At 43.6% G+C, this 25,867-nt stretch overlaps 1 protein-coding gene across 1 annotated transcript; it reads left to right on the top strand.

Annotated features, from left to right (window-relative positions):
* Positions 1-1,749: 1,749 nt before the first annotated feature.
* On the top strand, positions 1,750-20,236 carry ldlrb (low density lipoprotein receptor b; the record flags this gene model as incomplete). The annotated part of the gene is made up of 18 exons (XM_079277916.1): positions 1,750-1,831; positions 5,710-5,835; positions 6,220-6,342; positions 6,840-7,217; positions 7,548-7,670; positions 7,790-7,912; positions 8,192-8,314; positions 8,473-8,601; positions 8,717-8,888; positions 9,032-9,259; positions 9,374-9,492; positions 9,612-9,751; positions 9,994-10,135; positions 10,236-10,388; positions 10,485-10,673; positions 18,308-18,382; positions 18,523-18,683; positions 18,773-20,236. 18 exons carry the CDS (start codon positions 1,750-1,752, stop codon positions 18,809-18,811), a joined length of 2,625 nt encoding a protein of 874 aa, XP_079134042.1. The 3' UTR covers positions 18,812-20,236.
* Positions 20,237-25,867: the final 5,631 nt, after the last annotated feature.

Raw genomic sequence — 25,867 nt, 5'->3', positions numbered from 1 at the left:
TTTTTATGTTTTCTGCTCTGCAAACACTCTGTTGAGCAGCTGCTTGTGAGCGTAGGTGATGAAGATTCTAGTGTACGTGATGATGACTGTGGCATAATAACATATCTGATACTTTAATGGCTTTTGTATTGTTTTTTACGTACTTTTTCTGTGTCCTTTATTAAATCGTGAATCGTGTTTGTGGCTGTTTTGTTTTTTGGGGATCACCCACACCTGCTGTCACAGAGCTTGTTTGCATGTTGACTTGCATTATGTATAAATCTGCACCTACATATTGATGAATTCATACATTCTTCATACTTATAAATTGACCCACATCCAGCAGTTCACATGTGCAGAAGAACAAGATTAAGATGAGTACGATTTCTGTCAACTGAGCAAATCCTTGCATGTTTCGCATTCATGCAGTGTTTTGCAAATTACTCACAAAGAACAGGATTAAAAACAAAAACATATTCATGCTGAAATCGTGTGTCTCCAAAAATGTCAACTCTCCCGGGGAAAGCCCCCTCACAAAACAGCGTCCTTGTTGTAAACGTGGTGGTAGAAGTTGGTCAGATAATACTCATAAATCATGATATAACTCATGCTTCAGTCTCAGGGTTCTGGTATTGTGAATCCTGGTTCCCTGTCTCACTCTCATGGTTTACAGGGACTCTATGAACAGAACAAAGCTACCATACATAAATTAGGAACACCTTTACTTTTGCTGCGATGACAAATCAAAACGTCTCCAGTGAAAAATACCTATTATCTCTTATTCTTATAAGAGTCACAGATTGATTTTTCACACCAATGTATTTGTTCTATATGACTCACTTCCGTCCTCTTCGGAGGAGAGAGCTGTGGGCGTGGTAACAGTGTGTGTAGCATGAAATCCAGCCGCTTTTTCCACATTCCAGGAATAACTCCCACAGCTCATTCCCTGCCTCGACCAGGAGCCAGACTGAGGTCTTACACAAAACGAGGACTGGATTTTGGCCACATACACTTACTGTACTTACTGTGGGAAAACTAAACTAGTTGTGGGGAAGAGAGGCAGCTGCTGGGAACCATTTGCCTCCATGCCACCTCTGTGGAAAACAAAGCGACAGTATCACCCTTTAGTACCACCCACAAACCTTCCCATGTGCGAGCACATGCTCACATGTGGTTTCATGTAAACACAGGGTGTCTTTCTTCTCGCTTTTCTCATGTTAGATTATCACAGTGATCCCGACGGTGACTGTGGTTTGATGAATCTTAGTTTCTGCTGTGACGTCCCTAACTGCTGCCTTCTTAAATTCTGTATGCCAATTTCTCCACTTCCTTTCATTCATTCTACACTTTACACACACACACACACACACACACACACACACACACACACGCACACAGGAAGACACACTGGTTTGGGAGGAAGAGGATGGAGAGGATGGAAGGACGATACACACACACACACACACTCACACACACGCTCACCACACAATGATACAGCATACTTTGGCTCCTCCCCCTGGCGGTGCTCATGTCCACTTTCAAACATCACACCACTCATTTAGCCCCGCCCTCCTGTCAGCCTCATAGATAATCGTTGGATGTGACTCGGACCCCACAACATTTAGCTGGCGCTCGTCTTTTTACGCACTCTTAGTCTGCCCTCTCCGTCTGACCCAGAGCCTTTTGTTTTGCGCACAGACTCTTCATCTCTGCGCTCATCGTTCCTCTACTTTTAGCGGTCAAAATAAGGAGCTACGAGGAGGACTGGACATGTCGGGGATGTGGAGGGGACTCGTCGGGCTGTCCTCGTGTTGGTGCCTGCTGATGATGGCTCATGTTTCGCCTCAAGCAGGTAAGAAATGTGATTTCCTGGCGCGTAACCTTTTCTAGAGGGACGCACCGGTGTGGCGAAGTTGGCGAAGCTTATTTATCGCGGTTGCACTTATAACTATCACGCATATTCCACAAATCAATATGTTATGCGTCACGAGACATATTTGCATGGTGTCTTGTGGTATTGGGATTGTTTATATCGGCCGATTACAAATGTAAATGTTTCCGTGAGCTTCTGCGGGAGAATACGGCCGGTGAGTGAGGCGGATTCCTTTGAGATGAGAAACATTTGGTTCATTCGGAATTTCATTTCAAATTGAATCACTGTGCTATCTACATTAAGGGTGATACATTACTAAGAAATCCAGTGTGCTTTACTATTTCGGAGTTCAATGTACACACCGCGCTGTAATTGGTTTGTTGTTCCGAACAGCCAATCAAACCCGTCCGTGCTGCCGGCCCGGTTCCGGTTATGTGAGCGGAACAAACGCAGAAACAGGCGGTTTGTCAGCGACAACGGGTGCATCTTAAAACACCATCCTCTTTGCAGCGAGCTGGAGGAACTAGGATGCTGGAAAATCTCCATTTCTCTTTTAGCTGTCCAAGTCTGTGATGATATCTGAGCTTCATATTGTACATATTAAAGCCCCAGTCCACTTATAAGACGTGATACATGATGCACTTTCCACTCCGAAGCATAAAATAAAGGACAAATGGGTTCATAGGCAAGTCAACTTGATCTTCATGGTACTTGGAAACAAATGGCACGGTTCTCTACTGGAAGAAGTAAAAGGAGAAAGAGGGCGATAACAGGCCGTATAAAAACAAGCAGAATCAAGCCTGTTGAAGAAAGTAAGAGGACAAAAAGATGCTTGTTTTGGCTTCTCTGAGATAAACATACTGTATTATGGGCTATAACATGTGACACACAATAAGAAGTGATGAGTTATAGGCCGCATATAAAGTATTAATACTTAATTGACATGCACTAAAACATGTTGAAACCATCCTTAATTTGAGTCCCACATCATCACCATTCAGTTTGGCCACAAATGGATTATTTCAATATGCCATTTATTTTCATGGAGATGACACAATTGGGGAAGGAGGTAACCTAAGACCCCTTTAAGGCCAAAGAACATGCCGAAAATGAACCTGGCTTCAACCCCCATTCTGCCAGTAATCCCCCGATAATCTCAACTCTGCTCCATGAGTTTTTCAGATTAAAACTGTTCAAAGTTATTTTCTTTTTTTAGTTCATGGCACTCGCACGCAGTATATTCTCTTTGTGTTTTACATTCTCCTGAAATGAGGCATAGCCGTGCGCAGTAGTTTTTAAGCAAAAAAGCCACAGGTCGTTGTTTTTTTCCATAGGGGAGACCAAACGTTTAGACTGCAGTGACTCAGGGACAACACTTTCACCTATCAATCATTCAGAAAAGCCTCTGCAGCACGCTGTACAATTAGAGGTCTGCAGGGGTAAAACCCTGACATCAAGCGAATGCTGCACAGGAAATGTGCAGCAGTTTCATATACGTCGACAGACGATGACCTCATTATCAAGTATGGCATGAACTGTACAGTCTTCTAACTAAGATGGGTTGTTGGCGTATGGGAACCCAACTAAAGTCAGCCACATTACTGCACAGCATTATTCATGTACTACCAGAAACCTCTGAATCTGTCTTAATAAAGTACAGCTATAGGTTATTGCATGAGTGGCTTTCTCCTGGCACGTGCGTCATGGTTATCTATTAACTGCTGGGCGTGTGTTTGAGTCAATAAACACACGTCTTCGTGAGGGTTTTTGGTGTGTGTGTGTTTGTGGGTGTGTATTACATGTGCCATAAAAAGACAGGAATGCATTGTTGGGGGACAAAGTCGCATTTAGTCACAAAAGGTGATTGTTGTCATGCAGCGTTGTGATGATGAAGACTTGCCGAACCTCTTCTGAGTATCTGCCATTCATTCCACCAGTTTGTGCTGCCAAACAAGTATGAGTTTCTATACATTTTGGAGTGAATCGTGTGTGTGTGTGTGTGTGTGTGTGTGTGTGTGTGTGTGTGTGTGTGTGTGTGTGTGTGTGTGTGTGTGTGTGTGTGTGTGTGTGTGTGTGTGTGTGTGTGTGTGTGTGTGTGTGTGTGTGTGTGTGTGTGTGTGTACTCGAATGGCCTTACATGGTGGTGTTATGGGCGGTTTGCTGGTTGTCAGGTTGACACTGGGTATAAATAGCATCTGAAAGATGCAGTTTCTCTGCAGAAGCAATTGATGGACTCTGCTTGACATACTGTTTACCTGAAGTACCAGAAATATGCTCAACAACACATTGAAAGTGGTCTTTTGAAGTCGATCTTAAATAAATATCGATGATTTAAAAACTGTGAAGCGGAACCTTTCACCACAGAAAGCACTTCCCAGTAAAGAATGAAAGGAAACTTCCTCTTGCTGAACATTATTCTTGACCCATATATGGAAGCTGAGAGTTGCCCTTTTTTCCGTTGTGCATAGAGTCACCGCATATCTTCAGGAACAGCTGGAGCGTGCTTTGGAAAACTCTATTCCTGGAATCCAATTTATGTTTTCAAAGCAGTAGGGCTGTGACTTTTGGTAGTGAACCCAGGATTGAGAAAGCATCCTCTCCCTGTTAAGCATCCTCTCCCTGTTTTACAATTTCCTGAACGACCATTCTGTCGTAATCCATCAGACCTGTACTCTCCCTTTTTTTTTTTTTTTTTTTGCTGTCACCATATATTGACGCACTCAAGTTGACAGACTTCCTTGTGTTTAAAGACTCCGCCTCTTGTCTGTGGGTCATCGTGGTAACGCTGTTATGAGGAATGTACCAATCAGCAACTGGTGGTGTGATTGTTCGACTCCTCCCATGCTATTGTCTTAAAGCGAAAGCCTGTCATGTCCCCGGCCTCCAGGTCACAGAAGAGGCAGTGCCGAGGTGATGAAAGTCAGTTGAGCGTGAACTTCCTTCGTTGGTTTCACAAGTGGCTCGATGTCGACGCTCTCGTCGCTTTCACTGGCGGTTTTTGTTGAGGTGTGATCGTCTTGGGGCAAAGCCTCTGAGCCCCAAGTAAACCGGGGTCAAACTCGGAGGTCGTACCTCTTCAAACTTTCAAACCTTCAAGCAGGGAAGCGAAGCGTGACAACAAGAGGCGTGCGAGTCCTGTGCACAGAAATGTGTCAAAGCAATGAGTAACAGAGGTGTGTGTGTGGCTGGGTTGAAGCTGCTTTTGATCAAATGCGATTCCTACCAAAGCAGCAACATCAAATAAAGCACATCTTTGTACATCTAATGAATATTTTTCAGTCTGTTTCTTACTCTTATTTATGATCTTTTCTTCCATTTAATATTTTTTCCTCACTCAGTCTCATTTTTACATCTTTATTTGTTTTTATAAGATATGGACTTTACTTCATTATGACATTAAAGTTGTATTTGTTTGTGGTTATGACTGCATGAGTGTGTAATGGGGGAATAAGGAAAGACAGGACTACTAAATTTGTGTTCCCCCAAAGGAAGGGCCTGGTCTGTCCATAAACGTGACATTGAAGCCGTATTACTTCACATCTTTGTTCTGACATGAGTCGGGGAACCACACAGTGTTTATCGTAATTGGGAAATCTCCTCTGAGTTAAGCAAAGAGGAAAAGGTGTGGCTTTCACAGCTCTCTGAACGTCGGTGGCCTTCAATAGTCGTCCTTTTTTTTTTTGTCCCGTGTGTAATTTTCAGTGAATTATTAACCTCACAATGACACCAGTTTCTTTTGTGTTGACACAAGCTCATTTTTCTACAAGGTGCTCACGTGCAGCAAAGTGTAAATTCAGCAGTAAATGCTGATAATGTCAGTAGTTTGTCCTGATGAACTCTCTTTCTTTCACTCACAGATGCAGCCTATATATGCAGCGCCACTCAGTTGACGTGTGGAAATGGGAGATGCATCACCAGCAGGTGGATTTGTGATGGAACCGACGACTGTGGTGATGGGACCGATGAACTTCCTGCAACCTGTGGTGAGTTATTGCATCACTGACGACGTGCGATTTTGATCTATTAAGAAAAAATAAATGAATGTAAATAGTATTGGTTAATACTAGGGATTATTTTCACTACACTTTACCAATAATCTGCCATTGATTTTCTTCATCAATTGTTTTGATTATGACGGCATAAAAAAAAGGAGTGAAAATGTCTAACAGCCCAAAGTGACGTTCTTAAAATGTGTTTATTATATGACCAGCAAAAAACAAAGATTTTCAATTTTCTGTCATATACGACAAAGAAAAGCATCAAATCTGCACAACTGAGAAGCTGAAACCAGCAAATGTTGGAATTGTGCTGAAAAAATAAGAAAACATGAGATAATTTTCAACCGCACTTCCTGTTTCTGTCCTCAGCAACCAAAACATGTCGGCAGTCAGAGTTCAACTGCGGCGCTCCCACCAACCAGTGTATACCGGGAGCCTGGCACTGTGACGGCAGAGCTGAATGTGTCAACGGTGCCGACGAGAACAAATGCAGTAAGTTTCATGTACAATTGTTTCACACTTTTTGCTACATTCGAAATTCAGAGCGTATCTGGGGCCTCCGCAAGGACCCGCAAGGACCCCCAACGTGGCGACGACTGAGCCAGCGGCTCTCAGCTAACTGTCCAAACGGCATCAATAGCTAACAGTGTTACCCTGAAGGGTGAGGGGGAAACTGATTGGTGGGAGCGGCTCTTCCGCTACGATGCCCTCCGCAGTGCAGAGCGGCCGCCATCAGCTAGCCGGTGCGGCACGCTCACACGCACTAACATGCACTTAAATGCATGTGCGGCTGGCCCGGCCATGTAAACAAAGAATGGAGACGCTCTGATATCAACACGCGCAGAGGGAGAGTGACGTCATTGACTGCTTAGGTGGACATTACCCCACTTAATCTTTACATAAAAAAAAACTAGCTGTTTGCAGCTGTATCAATGCTTCGGTATGTATCACATGAACTCCTCTCTTCTCCCTCTCCTGCCTCACCACAGCGGCCAAACAATGCAGTGCTGGCGAGTTCCGTTGCGCCAACGGCCAGTGCGTATCCACCGACTTCATTTGCGACGGCGACAATGACTGCTCAGACAACTCCGATGAGGCCTCCTGCCCCAAGCCCAGCTGCAGCCCTCTGTCCTTCCAGTGCAACAACTCTGTGTGCGTGCTGGCCACGTGGCGCTGCGATGGAGACAAGGACTGTGCCGACGGGTCGGACGAGTGGCCGCAAAACTGTGTGGGACAGCAGCCGGACAAGAAGGCGGCGCGCTGCGGCGCCAATGACTTCCAGTGTGCAAACGGGGAGTGTATTGACGGCAGATGGAAGTGTGACGGAAGCTTTGAATGCCAGGATCAATCGGACGAGGTCAACTGCAGTGAGTTGGCTTTCTTGGAGTGTTACAGCTTCTTTTTTTTTTAAATTTCCATCCATCTTCCCTTCTGCAAACCTATGTTCCTCTGATAAACATTCTCCAAATCATATTTAGCTTTAACCCTAATAGGAAACTGAGCCTAACAGATGAACATATGTCACATAATACTGTTGCCGTTCATAGCCACCTACTCAGTATCATCAATATTGACACAAGATCCACAACAAATCATGTCTGCGAGGATTTTCTCCTCATTCTATGTCATGTAATTATTATTTCCCATGTCTCATTCCGCTGTCTCTCTCGTTTTCCTCCATTGCTCTTCTTCTCTAGGTCGGTCCACTTGTCGCCCAGATGAATTCCAGTGTAATGACGGCGCTTGTATCCATGGCAGCCACCAATGTGATAAAGAGCCCGACTGCAGCGACCGCAGTGATGAGAGTGGCTGCCAAATAGGTGATTGTCTATTGCCGCCAATATTTTAGGAGCCGTAGAAAAAAGCGGTAAAGTGTTTGCAGAGCAGTCTCATGCCAATTCGATTACGGTCGTATTCACACTCCCGTTCTTTTCCACAGAAAATGTATGCGAAGGCCCCACAAAGTTCAAGTGTCTCAGCGGGGAGTGTATCAGCATGGACAAGGTGTGCGACAAACGGACCGACTGCAGGGACCGGTCCGATGAGCCTATCGGCCAGTGCGGTAAGTGCCGTCTTATTTTACCAGCCAAAAACTCATCAGACCAGGAAGTGCATAACATTTTGGGAATAGCTCCAGAGCTCCGGCTCATAGAAATGAAACAAAGTGAAACCACATCACAACCTGGGAAATATGATCGGACCACCTAGCCTAGCAGACTCTGCTGAGTGGCCTAGACAGTTTGTGGTTTGAATGAGCGAGTTCACCGTGTATTTGAGCTACCATTAGGAAACTGGTTGTCAGGGATACTGAGTCAGCTCTGTTGTATCTGCGTCTCCACAGACAAAAACGAGTGTTTGACTGGAAACGGTGGATGCTCCCATGCTTGCATTGACCTGAAGGCCGGCTATAACTGCTCCTGCCCTGCTGGATACAGCCTGAAGACGGACAAGAAAACCTGTGCAGGTGAGAGGACGGGAGTCTGACATTTCAAATGTTCTCTATTTTAGAGGCAGGCTGTGACCAGCTTTGTGCACGACATATATCTGTATTAAACTTGACTTCATTTGCACAAACTGCTGTCTTTCAATTTGCACCGTGACCTTCTCTTCCTCCACCTGCAGACATTGATGAATGTGCTGAGGCGGACACTTGCACTCAGATCTGCGTCAACCTGCCCGGCAGCTACAAGTGTGATTGTGAAGAGGGCTACAAGATCGACCCCAGGAGCAAGACATGCAGGGCCGAATCAGGTAATGACAGAAAACCTCTCCTCGCCCAGAACCTCCTCTCAGGAGTAGCTGTCGTCTTCACGGCCTATAGATTTTTTGAGCGCTAAATTAAAAGCTTTCTTCCCGTGTCCCTCAGGCACCGTACCCACGCTGTACTTCACCAATAGACACGACGTGAGGAAGATGTCGGCGGACCGCAGCGAGTACGTCCTTCTGATCCACGAGCTGAAGAATGCGGTTGCTCTAGACATGGACATGCCGAACAAGATGATCTTCTGGTCCGACCTGACTCTGAAGAAAATCTACAGGTGAAATGATTTACTGTAGATTTGAACTTTATCTGTTTCTGTATCAAGGTGTGCTGCACCAGAAAAGCCTGAATCTATAACTCTGTATTGCATTTTATCTCGCTCTAAAGTCAAACTCCCCACCCTTGTATGCCTCCCGACAGCTCCAAATTAGACGTGGCCGGTAACTCCTCTCACCACTCGGTGGTGATTGGCAGCGACATTGAGGCCCCAGAAGGCATCGCGGTGGATTGGATCCATGGCAACATCTACTGGACCGACAGCGTTTTGAAGACTATCTCTGTGGCAACGACAGACGGCAGCAAGAGGAAGACCCTGATCACACAAAACCTGCAGAAGCCAAGAGCCATCACGGTCGACCCTGTGAATAAGTAAGTGAAGGATTTCAGATTTGTGAAATTGCTGAAATTCTTTTTATTTGTTGTTTAAGTTTTGAAGCTTTTAGTTGTGATGTCTTATTTGTAACTATTGATTGTCCTCTATAGCTTTATGTACTGGACAGACTGGGGTCAGGAGGCCAAGATAGAGAAGAGCGGGTTGAATGGAGCGAATCGCGTTGCCTTGGTAACAGATAACATCATGTGGCCCAATGGCATCACCCTCGGTAAGCAGAATGTCACGGACGCACGAAATGGAAACGTCAGACTGTATAACGAGCACACAGTTATATTGACTGGTCGAATCTCTTGAACATGTTCTGTGTTTCCTGCTCCCTCTGGACAGACGTGGTCAACCAGCGTCTGTACTGGCTGGACTCCAAGATGCACACTCTGTCCAGCATTGATGTGAACGGAGGGACACGGCACAATCTCATTTCCGGCAAGGAAAATCTGCCGCACCCCCTCTCTTTGACTGTCTTTGAGGTAAGTGATGAAGTCAATGCGTTCATTAGAAAGTAATCCGGTTCATGCATGGTGAACTTTATCCGGCTGAAATGGCTGAGAAGTATAAAGCTGACTGTGTACTTTATTTGCTTTTTTTAAATTTAGATCAGTGGTGCTAATTCATTAATCCTAAGGAAACTTAAAGCAAATGATGAATTTGTAATTAAACAAAATAATGTTGTCAAACTGTAATACTCAAGGTGCGTTTCTCTTTTGAACAGGACAAAGTGTTTTGGACAGACATGAGCAGCAGTGCTGTTTTCAGTGCCAGCCGCCTGACCGGGAAGGACATCACTCAGCTGGCGAGGGACCTGAACCAGCCAGAGGACATCGTGCTGTACCACAACCTCAAGCAGCAAAACGGTACAGACGTCACTCGACCGGACAGCTATCGCAACAAACAAACTGTTGAGGCCGTATAATGATTTCCAATGCCTCCCTGATCCACCCGTCTCTCTTGTAGGTACAAACTTGTGCAGAGAGAGTAGCAGTGAGAATGGAGGATGCGAGTTCCTGTGCCTCCCTGCCCCGCAGATCAACCAGCACTCTCCGAAATACACCTGCGCCTGTCCTGACCACGTGACCATGGGACCCGACATGAGGACATGTGTGACAGGTAGGCGCGCCCTTGCACATGGCACTGCAAATACACTGAAATGTAACATTAAATCATGACGGTAACCCTTTTATTTATTTACTTACTTACTCCCAGCAGCCTCAGTTGCCCCTCCTCCCGAAAACAAAACTGGTGCAGCGCTCCCGCCCAAAGCTCCCAACGAGCCTGCTGCACCACCCAGGCCGGCTGTCACCACCACTTCTACAACTACAACTACCACCAAAGAAGCTACACCTGCCTCGTCTGACCGGCAAAGCACACAGCAGCCTGCCGCTACTGCTAAAGGTACAGGAAGGGCTTCTGGATTGTGTCTGATGAAGTGATTACAAAATATCTGTCTCGAAAATTCCCATCAGAGTACGTCACTGCTCTTATTCTATGGCCACGTGGCAATGGAGAAAAAGGCAAGCTGAGTTTAAAGTGTCAGCCGAAAGATAAATGTTATTTGTTAGCATTGTGAACATGTTAGCATGCTGACTCGAGCATTTAGCTCAAAGCAGCGCTGTGACTGAGTAAAGCCTCAACGAGTCAGATTTAAAGATTATGTGTTTTTAGCTAGATAACCCATAATTAATAGTTTCACCAGTGAGTTAACCGGTACCATGTAGCACAAGTATTGTTGTTAGGTTACCTGCAGTTTGATATATCTTGCACAATTATTTCAAACTGCAGTTAAACTGTTGATTTGAACTATGTATTTGGTCTCCTGACAGACACTTCCCAGCATGCATCAGAAGCGTTACTGTTATGGAAGAATTTTACCTCACAACAAGAGAGAAGGCCGGAGCACATGTGTCCGGCTGCCTTGTGCCGTCGTCACACGCTGCAATAATAACTACCAAAACTGGTTTACAATTATAAGGAATTTAATTCCACTGATGTAAGCACGATTACAGTTATACATTGGAGTATATACTCCTATGACATATTAAAACAATAAAACCCCATTTGCAAAAAACTCTACTCAGCTCCTCAGATATAAAAAACACGTCTGTTCTCTGCGAGCATCCAGGTGAGAGAGAAAAAGGCTTTGAATTAAACCTCCCACTACTGTTCGGCACACCCCCTCTTCCATTTATCTCGATTCCTATTGGCCAAATTCCCCTATGCACTTTTAGCTACTTAAACCTATATCACTTTATGTTTATCTTAATTATGCATTCCAAAACCCTTATGATTATGACTAATTATGAATTATTAATTATTAAACACTTTTATTATATCTACTAACTACAGTTTTTTACTCAAATTTCTTACAATTCCCCCCTAACTCACAGTTCACTGTGAGTTAGCTACTCAAATGTAGTTAGTTATTCAAATGTAGTTGGTTATTCAAATGTCCCTGGAGACCTCCCCCCTACTCAATCCAGGGAGAGGCTTCCTATCTATCTAAACAGAGGCAAACAATTCATGCACACAGATATCATTTCAAGTATTTCTGTTCAGTTCGTTTCAAGATAGAGTGCGTTGAAAGTCACTGCCTTCCATGTCTTGGGGCTGGCAGGATCAGGATACAGCCTGTAGGCTAGAGAACACATACTGAGAAGCCTTGACTGTTCTTTTACACGTGACAAAATTACATTTCTTAATCTTTACACCCTAAAATCCCTTTATAACCCAATTAAACAAAAAATGTAATCTCCAAATACTCATCCAAAACAATCCGTCTATTTCCCAAATTTCCAACATCTCACTGGATGTTTTAGAAGTCCATCTGGGCCTTTATCAGGTCCTTCAGGATCTCCGAGAGGATGGTCAGGAACCGCTTGTGAAGTTCTGCTATGGCACCGCTGGTGGCCTCATCTAGACTGTGGCCATCAGAAGCTCCAATTCGTCCTCATCCTCGTCACATAACTGGTTGCCTGGACTGGTGTCTGGCTCATCGGTGAAGCAATAAACCCCTGTAGAGGTCCACGGATGCAGGGGAACCCCCATCCACAGACAACTCGGAGGCTTATGACGACAGCACACAGAATAATTACGATTGCCAAAATGTATGTTTTCACTGGCCAAGCATACTTCCCAACCAGTCGGTGAACGGATTCGTGACACCAGAGTTGTCTGCTAGCTCTTGGCTGAGTGCTGTCAGTCCCTCCAGAGCCCTGGTCACCGATCCATCTGGAGCTGTGTTATTTGGAATGAAAGTACAGCACGCAGACCCAAACATCTGGCACACGCCACTTTTCTCTGCTAAATCATATCTAATGCCATTCTGTTCTGCAAGGTCATTAAACTAGTCTTCGCCAGCTGTGCATGCAGTCCTGATATGGCGTCACTGGTGAAGTTTACAAAACGCTGTTGGTTATAGTAAATGTAGTTGATCCAATCGACATTTTTATTAATCATCACCCTCTGAGAGAAAACAGATTCTAAATCTGCTGCTATTTGATTTCTGGCTTGAAAGTCATTAGACACCCCCCTTGACAGTCTTATGACATCTTATGTACACTTGGTCATCAAAGGCTCCCTTCGGGCCACCGGCATCTCTTTTGGATCTTCTGTTAGCATGTGGGCGTGGAGGGATGAGTTCTCTATAAGTTGCATCAGTGACAGGCAGGATATAGAATGACAATACAAGTTGCATCAACGCACATCTACTGGTCCAATCTTTAGGCTGGATTGGATATATGGTTCTTCCTCCACCCCACCATCATAAATCAGCTCTAGGTGATGTCTGTCTTAACACACTGTTATATAGATAGTTGCTAGCATTGTGACTGTTGCTACAATTTGCAATAATTTGCAATAATACTACCTACATTGGGCCCTTAACGGTATCTGAGACTATACAATCAAATGGACCCTCTGTAACCTTGAACAGAGGTGGGGTATTATATTATACAGGTGGGTAATGCCAGTGTAGCCTCTGACAAGTGTGATGGAGAGGCAAAGTGTCATCAGTAAACAGAGTTAAAATACAACTAAATTCAGGACTTATGAGTCTGAATCTTGAAGGAACTGGTGTTGCTAGGGGTTGCTAGGTCCTGATCACACAATACAATCTGTACTACTGACTCGAAGCCGTCTATTGTACCCACCATAAATTCCCATCTGCCATTCCAGTTTCCACCCCTTACCTCATTCTCTGCGTCAGTCGTATGTCGAACCTGGTCTTTTTACAGGCTTAACAATAATCCTAATGAGCCCTTGTGGGGCAGGACTATCAGTAGCCTTTCCCTGCATTACGTAAAGTCCTCAGTCAGTCAATTTTGGGTCTGTTAAGGTAAGTCTTAAAGGATTACATCTACCCACCCCCTTTCTACACATCACAGGCATAATATGATAACAGCTTCCCATACTTATGTGTGGCAGGCCCACACTGGTCAGTTATGATGCACAAGGTTTTGGTCATCCACCCGCAGGCGTGTTCATACCTGGGACAGGAAACTACTTCACAGAAGTCGAACTGGACCGTTGATGTTGTACCTTCTTTGAACATAAGAGTGAGAGTTACATTTTCATAGGTGAGTGTCGTCAGAGAAGCCTCTCTACGTGGTCTGAGATCGGTTTGATTAGCTACTGAGGCTAAATGTCGAATCCTGATGTAGTCATGCATGTGATCTGGTTCCTGTCTGTGGTTAATTCCACATACTAAGAGGGAAGCTACTGAACTCAGGAATAAAATAATTACAGACTTCCATAACCCACTGACCCTAGAGTCTCCTAATGGACGCCCTCGCTTAAACTGTGGGGGAAACGTCATCTTCAGTACTGTCTTAAACCCCTCTTTTGAGGTGTCTTTGGCTTCAAATTTTCCCTGTTTGATGTTCAATCCTGTCTCTGCGAGTGTCTCACTCGTTACCTTCGCTGCTGCACAGTGAGTGAGGTGGTGCCAAGTCGCTCCCATTTTACCTTTTCTGCATGTGAGGTTGCCAATACTACCTCCCATGGACCTGTCCACCTTGGTTCACTCCACCTGCGCTCATGGACTCTTATCCACACCAGACTGCCTGGTGACACGTCAGCCTGCTTCCTTTCGTCAGCTGCTGCTTCTGCGTTTGTCACCTGAGAAAACAACACTCGGCTCATGTTAGTTAGAGCTCCCGTATATTTCTCAATTTCTAGAGTTAGCAAGTCTAGTTGTGGTTTATCATGACGTCATTAAATCTCAAAAATTGTGAGTAGCACCTTTACTGAAAACTATTCTAAATGTGGATCTACAAAAAATGTTTGACACCTTACCATAAATGTTTGACACCTTACCATATCCCCCCTTCACCTCGATATCTCTGCTGTAAGGGATCACATGGCAACCATCTATGTATCTTGGCTATACAGTGAACCTCCTCATGGTCCTGGTGACAGCATGGGCATCTGTTGATGTCTCATGGGAGGAGGTCCAGCTGGACCTGGTCGTAGGTACTGCTGATGTTGTGGTGGGAACGGAGCATGTTGTGGTGGTGCATTGGGCTGTCTTCCTCTTCCCATTTGCCTTGGGCAGTCTCGGGCCCAATGGCCCCATCTCCCACAGGTGTAGCATTCACCAAACCTGTCAGGGTTTTCTCTGTTTGCTGGTTGGCCATATCCGCCTGCTTGGTAAGCTCTGCCTCTTCCATATTCTCTGCCTCTGTTGGATGCACGTGCACGTCCTCTGCCTCTATAGGGCGGAGGCTGGTAGTACTCCACCATGGGGGCTGGCTCTGCTGGAGTTGGTGGCTGCTGGGCTTCTGCTGCTATCATCTGTTTCTTGGCCCAGATTCTCCGCATTGCTGACCAGAAAACTCCTCGAAAGTTGTCAAATGGGGTTTCATCCCCCCTGTTGGTCGTTCCTGTACTTACCTCCAAAATGTTCAATTTGGCTGTTCCTTCGGTGTGGATCATCACGGCACGGATGTCTCCCAATGCCAATTTATCAGCTGCTGTGAGTTTTTCAAAGACACGGATCCACGGATTGGCTCCACCTGCCAGCGGTGGCAACGCCTTTTTCAGTGCGTCCATGTCTCGATGTCCCCATGGCACAAACTCAGCTTGTCCGTTGGATTTTACCAGCTCTCCTACTTCCTTACTCTGCTTCTTTAATGTAAACATTATGCAGCCTAGGAGTATTCAAATGTGTGTATTACATGTGCATGCTTGTCATCACATGAATCAAAATCAACTCACCCTCTGTGCTGTATGGCGTGTGGCCGTTGACTCCAAAACTGGGATCCACTGCTTCACTTCCCAGATCTGGACCCACTCAACCACGCACCTTGACTAAAACAAACACAGAACTGCCAAAAGTTCAGCAGTAAATGTTAGCATACGTCTGTAGTGTAAGAGAGGTCAACGATCTCTCAAATATGTTTGCGCCGTCCGTGTCAAAATTGATTCTTAGGAACGATGTAAAATAGTAAATGTACCAAAATTAGTCAATACTGGATATGTGAAGGAATCTCGAATCCAAAATTGAAGCTAGAATTCCGAAATCAAACTCAACATTTAAATCAGAATCACAATCACAATCCAGTTCCAAATCAGAATTTGAAAGGTTTAAAATTGGAAGTAAAATGAAATTAAAAAACAATGAATAATTAATCAATTAAATATTAAATTCAACTTTAAAAATCAATAACTGTGTTCAAAGATATTCAATCAGAAATACCAATGCAAGTCAAACTGTTGAACTGCACTTACACTCTGGTCTGCACAATAATGAGTCACAATTAAGTTCAAGAATTGAAGAACACCTGAAACCATTAATCTTTGTTAAAATGCTGAATTAAAACCAAAGTCAACGACTAAAGTTATAATGCTTAATGAAAACTAAGGTCAGGATATAAGCTCACAGCTCTTAGACAATGAATCTCTGAAAAATTCACAGATTCTAAACACTTATTTACGATTATCTACCAGTTACGTGTGTTTTGCATTTATTGTACTATTTTTCTAGCTTCCTGTTGACGTTCTAACTTGCCAGAAGATATGCTAACGGGAATGCTAACGGCTGTGCTAACAGCAAAAACGGAGCTTCTAATAAAGCATACGCACACACAAGTTTCACCAAAATCCCACACATTAATTCCACACATACGCCTCTGTCTCCTCTCACAACCCACCGGTTATTTTCTTTTATAAATACTTTTATTTTACATACAGAGTACCGCAAAACCGGAGCTACACGTAGCTAGCGTTAGCTCCTCACGGCGGCTACAGATCATGTAATGTTATACCTCATTTTAAAACGTATTTCCACGCTGCTAAAACACAGACTAGACACACGTATTATTGGACTTACTGTCCGTTTTTTTAGTAACCTTAAATCCTCTGGTTTAACCAGACCCTACGATCGTCGTATACAGCCTTTCACCCAGTGTGTTCTCACAATCGTATCTCCCCACAACGCTATCGCCAACACGGCAACCACGCACATGACAAGACACAATTGTTACCGGACTTATTTATCTTTTACCCACCCGAACGTCCTTTAATATCTTGCATTCAAAAGCCTCCCAGCACCCCGCGGCAATCTTACCTTTTGCAGACTCGATTCCCGGCAGCAGTGCCTGGCTGCTTCCAAAGCTACCGAAGCTGTCCTGGCTCACCAGCTCCTTCTTGTCAGTGTCTTTATTCCATTTTGAACCACACCATCCAAAACTCAAACTCTAGGCAAGGCCGGCGAGGAAGTCCGCGGACATCGGGCTCTGTTAGTGCAGGAATCCCCGACCCCGACGGTCTAACTCCTTACCTATACCGAGCAGTGTTGGTCCGCCACTCCCAAAGAACACGCAGTTCGGCCTATCAGGGCTGCCGCCCATCAACGCTTATCGATTCAACGCTCCCAGTCCTCGCAGCTTACCAAACGCTCTGAATCTCAGTATTCACTGAACTAGTCCCCTCTGCTCACCATGCTAGTATACTTCAGACTGCAAATCATAGCTTACCTCAGTGGAACGAGGCCTCCTCCGGGGAACGTCCTCAGCGCACCTCAGAGCTAGCTGTTAGCAACGCTAGCCAAAGACACTTCCTCTAAATTTCCTACAAAACTAACTCACAGATTTCATGAAACGGCTCTGCCTACCGATATGATGGGCCCAGGAAGTGTGTTTGACCAGTGCAGCCTTCAGCTCACGCAGCGAGGCCGGTAAGGAAGTCCCATCTGGGGTGCCAAATTTGTTATGGAAGAATTTTACCTCACAACAAGAGAGAAGGCCGGAGCACATGTGTCCGGCTGCCTTGTGCCGTCGTCACACGCTGCAATAATAACTACCAAAACTGGTTTACAATTATAAGGAATTTAATTCCACTGATGTAAGCACGATTACAGTTATACATTGGAGTATATACTCCTATGACATATTAAAACAATAAAACCCCATTTGCAAAAAACTCTACTCAGCTCCTCAGATATAAAAAACACGTCTGTTCTCTGCGAGCATCCAGGTGAGAGAGAAAAAGGCTTTGAATTAAACCTCCCACTACTGTTCGGCACACCCCCTCTTCCATTTATCTTGATTCCTATTGGCCAAATTCCCCTATGCACTTTTAGCTACTTAAACCTATATCACTTTATGTTTATCTTAATTATGCATTCCAAAACCCTTATGATTATGACTAATTATGAATTATTAATTATTAAACACTTTTATTATATCTACTAACTACAGTTTTTTACTCAAATTTCTTACATTACCTTTCTGGGGCCAGTGAAGTGATCAGTAAACGTAAAAGTTTCACTGCACTTCCCATAATGCATTATGACGTTTAACGAATGTTTCAACATTAGGGGAAATACACCTATTCACTTTCTTGCACAGTCACATGAGAAGATCGATGCCACTCGCATTAGGTCATAGCCATGACCTATGCTAAGCTTAGCTTAGCATAAAGACTGGAAACAGGGTAAAGTCTGTGACCAAAGTCAGCCTCTCAGAGCCTCTGAAGCTCTACAACTTCAGTGTAGAAGGAAAATGGTTATATTGTATTTTCTGCTTTTTCAGGTAGCCGATTGGCAGCCTTGCCCGAAGAATCCACTCCATCCCAGCCGATTGCTCTCTACGTCGTGTTGCCAATATGTAAGTTCCATCTTTCAGCTCCTTGTGGCTGTCTGTTGAATACTCACCCACACATGCAACCCTAAAAGAGCTGAAAGCTGCACTCATTTTCACTACTTCGACCAGCCTTTGTGACCTTCCAATCTTGTTTTGCTCTGCAGTGGTCATGTCCCTGCTGGTCTTTGGAGCAATGATGCTATGGAGACACTGGCGTGTGAGGAACACCAACACCATCCACTTTGATAATCCAGTGTACCAGAAAACCACGGAGGACGAGTTGCAAATCTGCAGGAACAGCTCTGAGGGCTACGTTTATCCTCGGGTATCTTCACTTTGATGCCAAGTCTAAATATAGTCTAAATGTGTTGTTTGACAGCTTTAATTCTTCAGTCTTACTTTCTTTTGTTGCAGAGGCAAATGCTGCGCATGGACGACTTGGATGTTGCGTGACGACCCAGAGATGAAGAAGACACTAGCTGTATTTAAAGTGATTTTGTTTTTCTGATGCAAACATCAAGCAACAGAAGCCTTTTTTTTTCCTGCTTCTGCTTAGCCCCCCACCCCCCACATGAGCTAATTTTGTGGCTTATGTTTCTGACCTCAGCAATGTGCAGTCCAAGTCTGAAGAAAATACTGAAAGAAAATACTGAAAGAAAATACTAAAAGAAAATACTGAAAGAAAAAAAAAAGATCTTTAAAACTTTACTGTGACTAAATGGAGCAGAACAGCAGGAAGCTATTTCGTCAGACCACAAAATAACTTCAAAATGAAGGATTACTGCTTGCTTTCAGAAGTTGATGTTCTTACTCCCGGAGCCTTGACTCTTTTGAAGCTATCTGAAAATTGTCTGACTTTGCCACCAACACGGCCACGTCAGTATATTGATCAAACGCACCTCACACACGTTTAACTTGAACAGCCTGACTCATTCTGTCTCCACATTCATGCGCCTTCCATCCACACTCTGGTAGTTCAGCAAAGCTAATGGGACGTGCATGAATGCCTTACTGACCTCACTACCTCCCAACCGAATTTTCTGTGGCAGTTAGTGCTTTAGCCACACGCCGTGGCGGCCTTCTCTTCTGCTAAAGGGTTGCATCACCCATCAATGCAAACCCCATTTAAATAAGTGCTATCGTGCTGTTTTTTTTGTTTTGTTTTCCTTTTGTGACCCGTCTTCAAGAGTGTGGAGACTCACAGTGTGTTTACATTGTCAGTGGAAGAGCTGCTGAGTTTTCTGAAGTCAATGAAGATAGTCAAGTAAAAACCTTATCATAACACTGTAAATAGTTCCTGTAAATATTGTGTAAAACTATCTTCAGTTCACTCTGGTGTTGCCTTTTCACATTTGTACATTGTAATCAAGAGATGTTGTAAATATGTCAGATTCTTTTATTTATTTATGGAAAAACTTGAGGGTTTTTGAATGTAGTCATCTGACTGTAAATACAGTAATACGATATGTTAAGGACACACCACCGTGTGTTGTTTTGGTTCTAGCTAAGCCAGTATAACCATTACACTGTATAGCTGTTGCCTAACTTATGTTCAATCAAAACTCTGGTCAGCTGCTCAGTTACCGGTATGTATGTGTGTGTGTGTATGTGTGTGTGTGTGTGTGTGTGAGAGACATCCTGTACGAGTCACTACTGCAGCGTAGTGCTGCAACTTACTCAGAAATGCTTAAGAAACGGTCTTTGTCCCTTTACGCGTTTGTTTGTTTTTCAGTGATAAATAACATAATTTATTCAGCTTTTCTGTTATTATGAGTCTTTGTTTTCACTGTGAGTTTAAAGCACATACTGTAAGCAGTGTGCAAAAGCAGCACAATGTTTTGTTTTGTTAATGCACATTGCTTTGTTGTTTGGTAGTGTTGGTCTTTTTCTAAATGAAAATAAAAAAACTCTTTAAAAATCTGTCTTTGTCTTTACTGAGGGTTGGTTTTACTACAGAGTTGTGTTATGACTGAACAGTACTGGGACATATGAGAAAAAAGCGTTCTCATCCGATCCAGGCCTGATGATTAGATTATATGAGGACGCAAGATATAAACTGATCTCAGTGCTGAATGTCTTGCAGAGCTCTCCGCTGACAAAGCAGATTATCCCTGGTACAGTTGATGTCCATGAAACCTGTGTTGTCCTTGAAAACGCTGCCATTCTACAACACAATACAAACGCAGAGTGGATGAGTGCTTAAAACTGTTTTGAACTGAATTATTTGGTGGAGAATAGTTATTAAGACAAATAATCAGTCTTTCTTTTCATTATTTTTTGTTTACGTAGCACGCTTCACTGCTCCGATTGGAAAAAACCCAATTTGCATTTTACTATGACTTTTTTGACATGCTAAACTGACTTTGTTATGACTTTATTCAACATGGTATACTATGACTTTTTTATGACTATCCGACATAATCCATGACTTTTGACAAAGTACCATCTCATTCATCTCTCCTCCATCTCTCCGTTCAAAAACAAGTCAAAAACGGTCATAGTATGTCGATAAAAGTCAAAAACAGTCATATAGCAGCTGATTTCCATGACACAGTTTTCACAAAACTCCACTCATTATGACTCATCAGCAGTAATGGCATAACACTGTATATTACAAAAAAAAAAATTTTGTCGATTGCTCTGCAGATTGCAGATATTTTAAATCATGCATACAACAAGTCACAACAAAAGTTGAAACTGTTGCAAATAACTCCACAAATTATCCTTTTAACATTGTTAAGCTGTCTATGTTTGCAAATTCATATTCTGTATTCATACAGAATTCATATACTGTACGGTAACTATAGCCACACCCAAATCTCACCTGCACCTGAGTTTGGGAATTAGTCAGTTGATGAATTTAAGCCCTTAAACGTATCGCCATTAGACTCTCTGCCTTTGTCTAAAGGGCAGATTTGTGATCGCATGACGGGGGATTTGATGCTCTCGTGACTGGGACGACATAAACACAAATGTGTTTCCTCTCCTTTGAATCATCTGCTGGTTTCACCCGATGGTTTTAGCAGCATCCACAGCGTCTTTGCTTTTAAATCTCTTACAATGATTAAACTCTCACTATCCTGCTTTCATCACTCGACTACTGTATTTCTGCAGATGACTTATTATCTGGTGGTTTACATTCTGGTCATTTTAAATGACTAAAACTGATCTGTGCTTTGGGTTTGGAAAAGATGTCATGACCAGTTTTCTTTAGATCGCTATTTTCATAACCCCTTACTGGGATTCCCACCTTCAGTCGCATTTTTTTTAACCATGTTTCCCCCATTGAATAAAGAGAAATCAACCACTTGTGTAGAATTCAACACAAGTCGTGTAAGAAAGAGAGGTACACGGGTACTGCTTGAATAGTCCGGGATGGCATGACACACCGATAAAAGCAAACATCCTCTCAGTAATCTAATATCCATCCTCCATAATTCATGTTTAACAATGGTTCCTCTCTCTAGAATGACAGCAGTGCTCAGCCCGCTCCAGTGCATCAGAGAGCGGTGAGGGTGGTCACTGAGGAAGCAGTGGTGTGGCATCAGTAAGTAGCAGCTGGTAAGATACAGCCGTCCTAACAGAAAGGGAAGGTGAAACCAGGAACAAAGAGTCATTGCAAAAAGCTGTTGAGTGTAAAAGATAGAAACCGTGTATGTTGAGGTTTGGGTGACCCAGAGACTGTAGAGGAACAGGATTGTGATGCCAGAGGTCTCGGTGTGGTTTCACCTCAAGACACACATTCATTATTGTTTTTTCTAAAAGTTCTGATCTGATGACTGAATGTAAAGGACTTGTGTGTGTGTGTGTGTGTGTGTGTGTGTGTGTGTGTGTGTGTGTGTGTGTGTGTGTGTGTGTGTGTGTGTGTGTGACAGAGAGAGGGCTGGGTTTGACGTCAGTGACAGCTTGTTTCACAAGGAGGCTTTGGTATGTCGTCTTTCAGGACCTGGGATCCACATTTCCAGCGTAAAGGACGCCACGGCATCACATCTGTTGAAGGTCAAATGGTGTCTGTAGTTCTGCACATTCGCTTTACTTTTGACTGTGTTTTGACATTCTTATTAAAATGCGAATTTCAACAGTTAATTGGGCCAATTGCATCTGATGCTTATGTTTCTATAGCAACAAGCAGCATCATTGTTGACAGTTTTCTATTCAGAACAAATTAGCCTGAGGCCTGTGAGGCAATAAGCAGTTACACCTGAGGCTCAGGGGACAAATGACACCTGTCCCCGACTCACCACACTGTTTGCATATGCTGTCACCCTATTGGCCAGCTGGCAAGCCGAAGGGTGGAGCTGCATCTCACACCACCAACACGTAGGCGAAGGGGAGTGTCCTCACAAAATTGACAGCGGAAGGTGGAGGTGGGGGGGGGGGGGGGGAGAGGATGGATATTCCCCTGTCAGGTTGCTAAACAGGGCTCCAACCGTCCTGGATGATAAGGTAACAACAACAGCAGCCTGTCTGGCCCCTGCCTGACAGCCGGAGGGCCGAACCAGCTGAACCACAGCATCTCCGGCAGGAGGATGCAAGTGATACTCGTACTGTAGAATATCAAGCTGAGGCTGATCTGCTGTATCCCTGAAAGTCATGAGCAGCTCTGCTGGGTATCCAGCATCACTTCCAAAACTAGCACTCGAAAGCCGTCGTCGTGGGTTCATATCGCAGGAAATCTCACTAATATCTCTTTCGATCGAAGCCGCCATGCTGAGCTCAACTGCTCTGCGCCCGACAGTATCGCCCCACTTTAAACAGAAGAGCACTTAAGTGGTTCTCAGGAGACTAACCAGAGGTTACAGAGTACAGTACTGTCTTTCCCATGGCACCAATCTGTGATGGATTTAAGGTCGTCTTTGTGTTCAGATGTTTTAAGAAACCCAGTTCACCTCATCTGAGCCCATGAGGTCACCCTTATGAGCCGGGGCATGAATAGAGGTTCTCCCCCTCTAAATATATACCTCTCGGCCTCCATTTTTTATTCACTGTAATAATCCTCTTGGAATTACTGTGGAGCATCAAATGTTTGCCTGTGGAATTGACACTGTGGAATTGCAACTAACAATTATTTTCATTGTTAGTTAAATCTGCAGATCATTTTCTTGAAGTATCAAGCAATTTGAAAACCTGGAACCAAAGTGTGTTCGTCATTTTTGCTTAAAGATTATTGAAACAATCAAGCAATCGAAAAAAAAAGTTACCAATCTTTATGAAGCAATCGGCTTTTTATCATTCCATCTCCTCTGCCTTTCACCCACCTGTGCTCGGTGCAGTAGTTCATTTTAAGACCGAAACCGTACTGATTGCCGGCTAATGCTCATGCCATGAGCTAACTTGAATTCCAAAGGGATGAGTGTTAGAATAATATTGAAGTCATGTGTTTAGAGGAAGGAAACTGAAGGGGAACCTCCTGTTTAAAGTGCATCAAAGACAGTGTAATTCAGTTGGAGATGAATGAATGAATGAATGAATTTTATTTATATAGCGCTTTTCACAGACAGCAGTATCACAAAGTGCTGAACAGAGCAGACATTTAAAAGCATAAAAAAACACAATATGACCCAAGGGTCAATAAATGATCTACACAGAGAAAATTAAATAATTAAAAAATTAAATAAAAAATAATAAAAAATAAAATAAAAATGTAAAACATATTTTAAGAGCAGGTCTAGGACATGGGTTTACTTTTACACAAACGCCAGCCTAAACAGGTGGGTTTTGAGCTGGCTTTTAAAAGTATCCACAGTATCTGCGAGGCGTGGAGTTGCAGGCAGAGTATTCCAGAGCCTCGGGGGCCACTGCCTCAAATGCTCGGTCACCACGGCTCTTAAATCGTGTGCTTGGGACTGACAGAAGACCTCGAGCGTTTGACCTGAGAGTGCGGGCGGGTGAATCGGGGCGAAGTAGATCAGCAACATAAGCAAGAAAGAAAAGAAAAGTCACAGTTGTTGTTGTTTTTTTTCATTTTTGCTGACTTTGAAGTGTTTGCATATGTCTGTGTTGGACCTCAGCCACCATAGAGGTATCCCCTATAATCCAGATCACATGAGCCAGTGAGGGAGCGTTAAACCTACTACGGTTGAAGCTGAGGGGAATACCGGTGATGTTTACATTAAGAAAGCTCTTCTCTTAACTGCAGATTGATTTGGGCCGATGTGAGATCGACATTCAAAACCCTAAATATTTGTAGATACTAACCTCAACTGGAAAAGAAGTTATACAATGCTGACAAATTGGGAAGTGGGTGAAATGTCTTGTCTTTTTATAAACTGTGTCAAACAGAGCAACTGGTCTCCCGCAGCACAGAGTCAGTTTTGAATGTTGCTTTAGAAAGGTCTTTATGACAGTCTTACTGCAGCTCATTTCCTGTGTGAACGCAACATGTTAAAGGTGTAGCTATCTCATTTACAGCTCAGAGTGCAGATAAGGAGAACCAAACCTATATGGACAAAAGGAGTGGGATATTGGAAAAGACTGATCTCCATCTGGCCCTCAGAGACACACATTCACACGCCTCTGTTGTGGTGTGTTATTCTGAGTCCTTCCTGATAAGAACCGGACGGAGGAGTAATGGTCGGAGGCTGGGATCTGGGGCATAACACCACGCAGAGAGGCCCAGTGGCTGGTAATACATGGAGATCTTGTAGAACAAGTTGTATGGCTTCAGAAATACGCCGAGCATGTGATCAGTAAGTGCTTCTGCAACCCTGAGGCCTGAGGCTGTAGGTCAGTCACTCTCAGATGAAGGTAGTGCACCTTTCACACATGATAAAACACACAATGGCCTAAAGAAAGAAGTGTAGCCCATATGTGCTGCTTGTTTTACATGTATTTCTTCTTTGCACAAAGGGGAGGCACATTATTGAAGAGGGAATTTGAGTTTATGAAGTGCTGAAAAATAAAACAATATTGCTGCCTGTTTTTTCATTTTCCCCATTTCTATCAATTTGGTCTTATTTCACAATAGACCATGTGGATAAACCAACTAAGGAAGTGTCTAGTGTGACAAGGACGGGATCCAGTCAAGCCCGAAGCTCCACTCTTGTGTCTGTGACGGATGAGTGTTTTAAACTGTGCTCAATTAGTGATGAATGATTAATCAATAAATAATAAATAATTCATAAATTATAAATAATAAAAGATCTGAAAAAGGTGTACTTTCATGGTAAAAGAGATTGTATCTGCACTAACAAAGGATGTGCCTGATAAAGCACATCCAGAAAAATCCTAAATCTACTCTTTGTTCTGCAAAACTGCAAAAATGTTTGCTTCAGATACTAATGCGATGATCCTTTAAATCACCACACTATTATTGAGTTTCCAGGTAATTTACAATACAATATATATGTATGCAACTGGGTGCCATATGGTCCCATTAGATTAGCGAGAAGGCCGACATCTCTACGGCTGAAATCTCCCAAACTTGGCAACTCACACCAAAACAATCCAGACTGATAAATAGCACAACAGGTAAGAGGAAACAATATGTAGTTTTGATTTGTGGGTTGA

Source organism: Melanostigma gelatinosum, assembly GCF_949748355.1.
Source record: "Melanostigma gelatinosum genome assembly, chromosome: 11".
NCBI classification, from domain to species: domain Eukaryota; kingdom Metazoa; phylum Chordata; class Actinopteri; order Perciformes; family Zoarcidae; genus Melanostigma; species Melanostigma gelatinosum.
The sequence above is the reverse complement of the archived record's forward strand: the minus strand, read 5'-3'. Positions and strand labels throughout refer to the sequence as shown.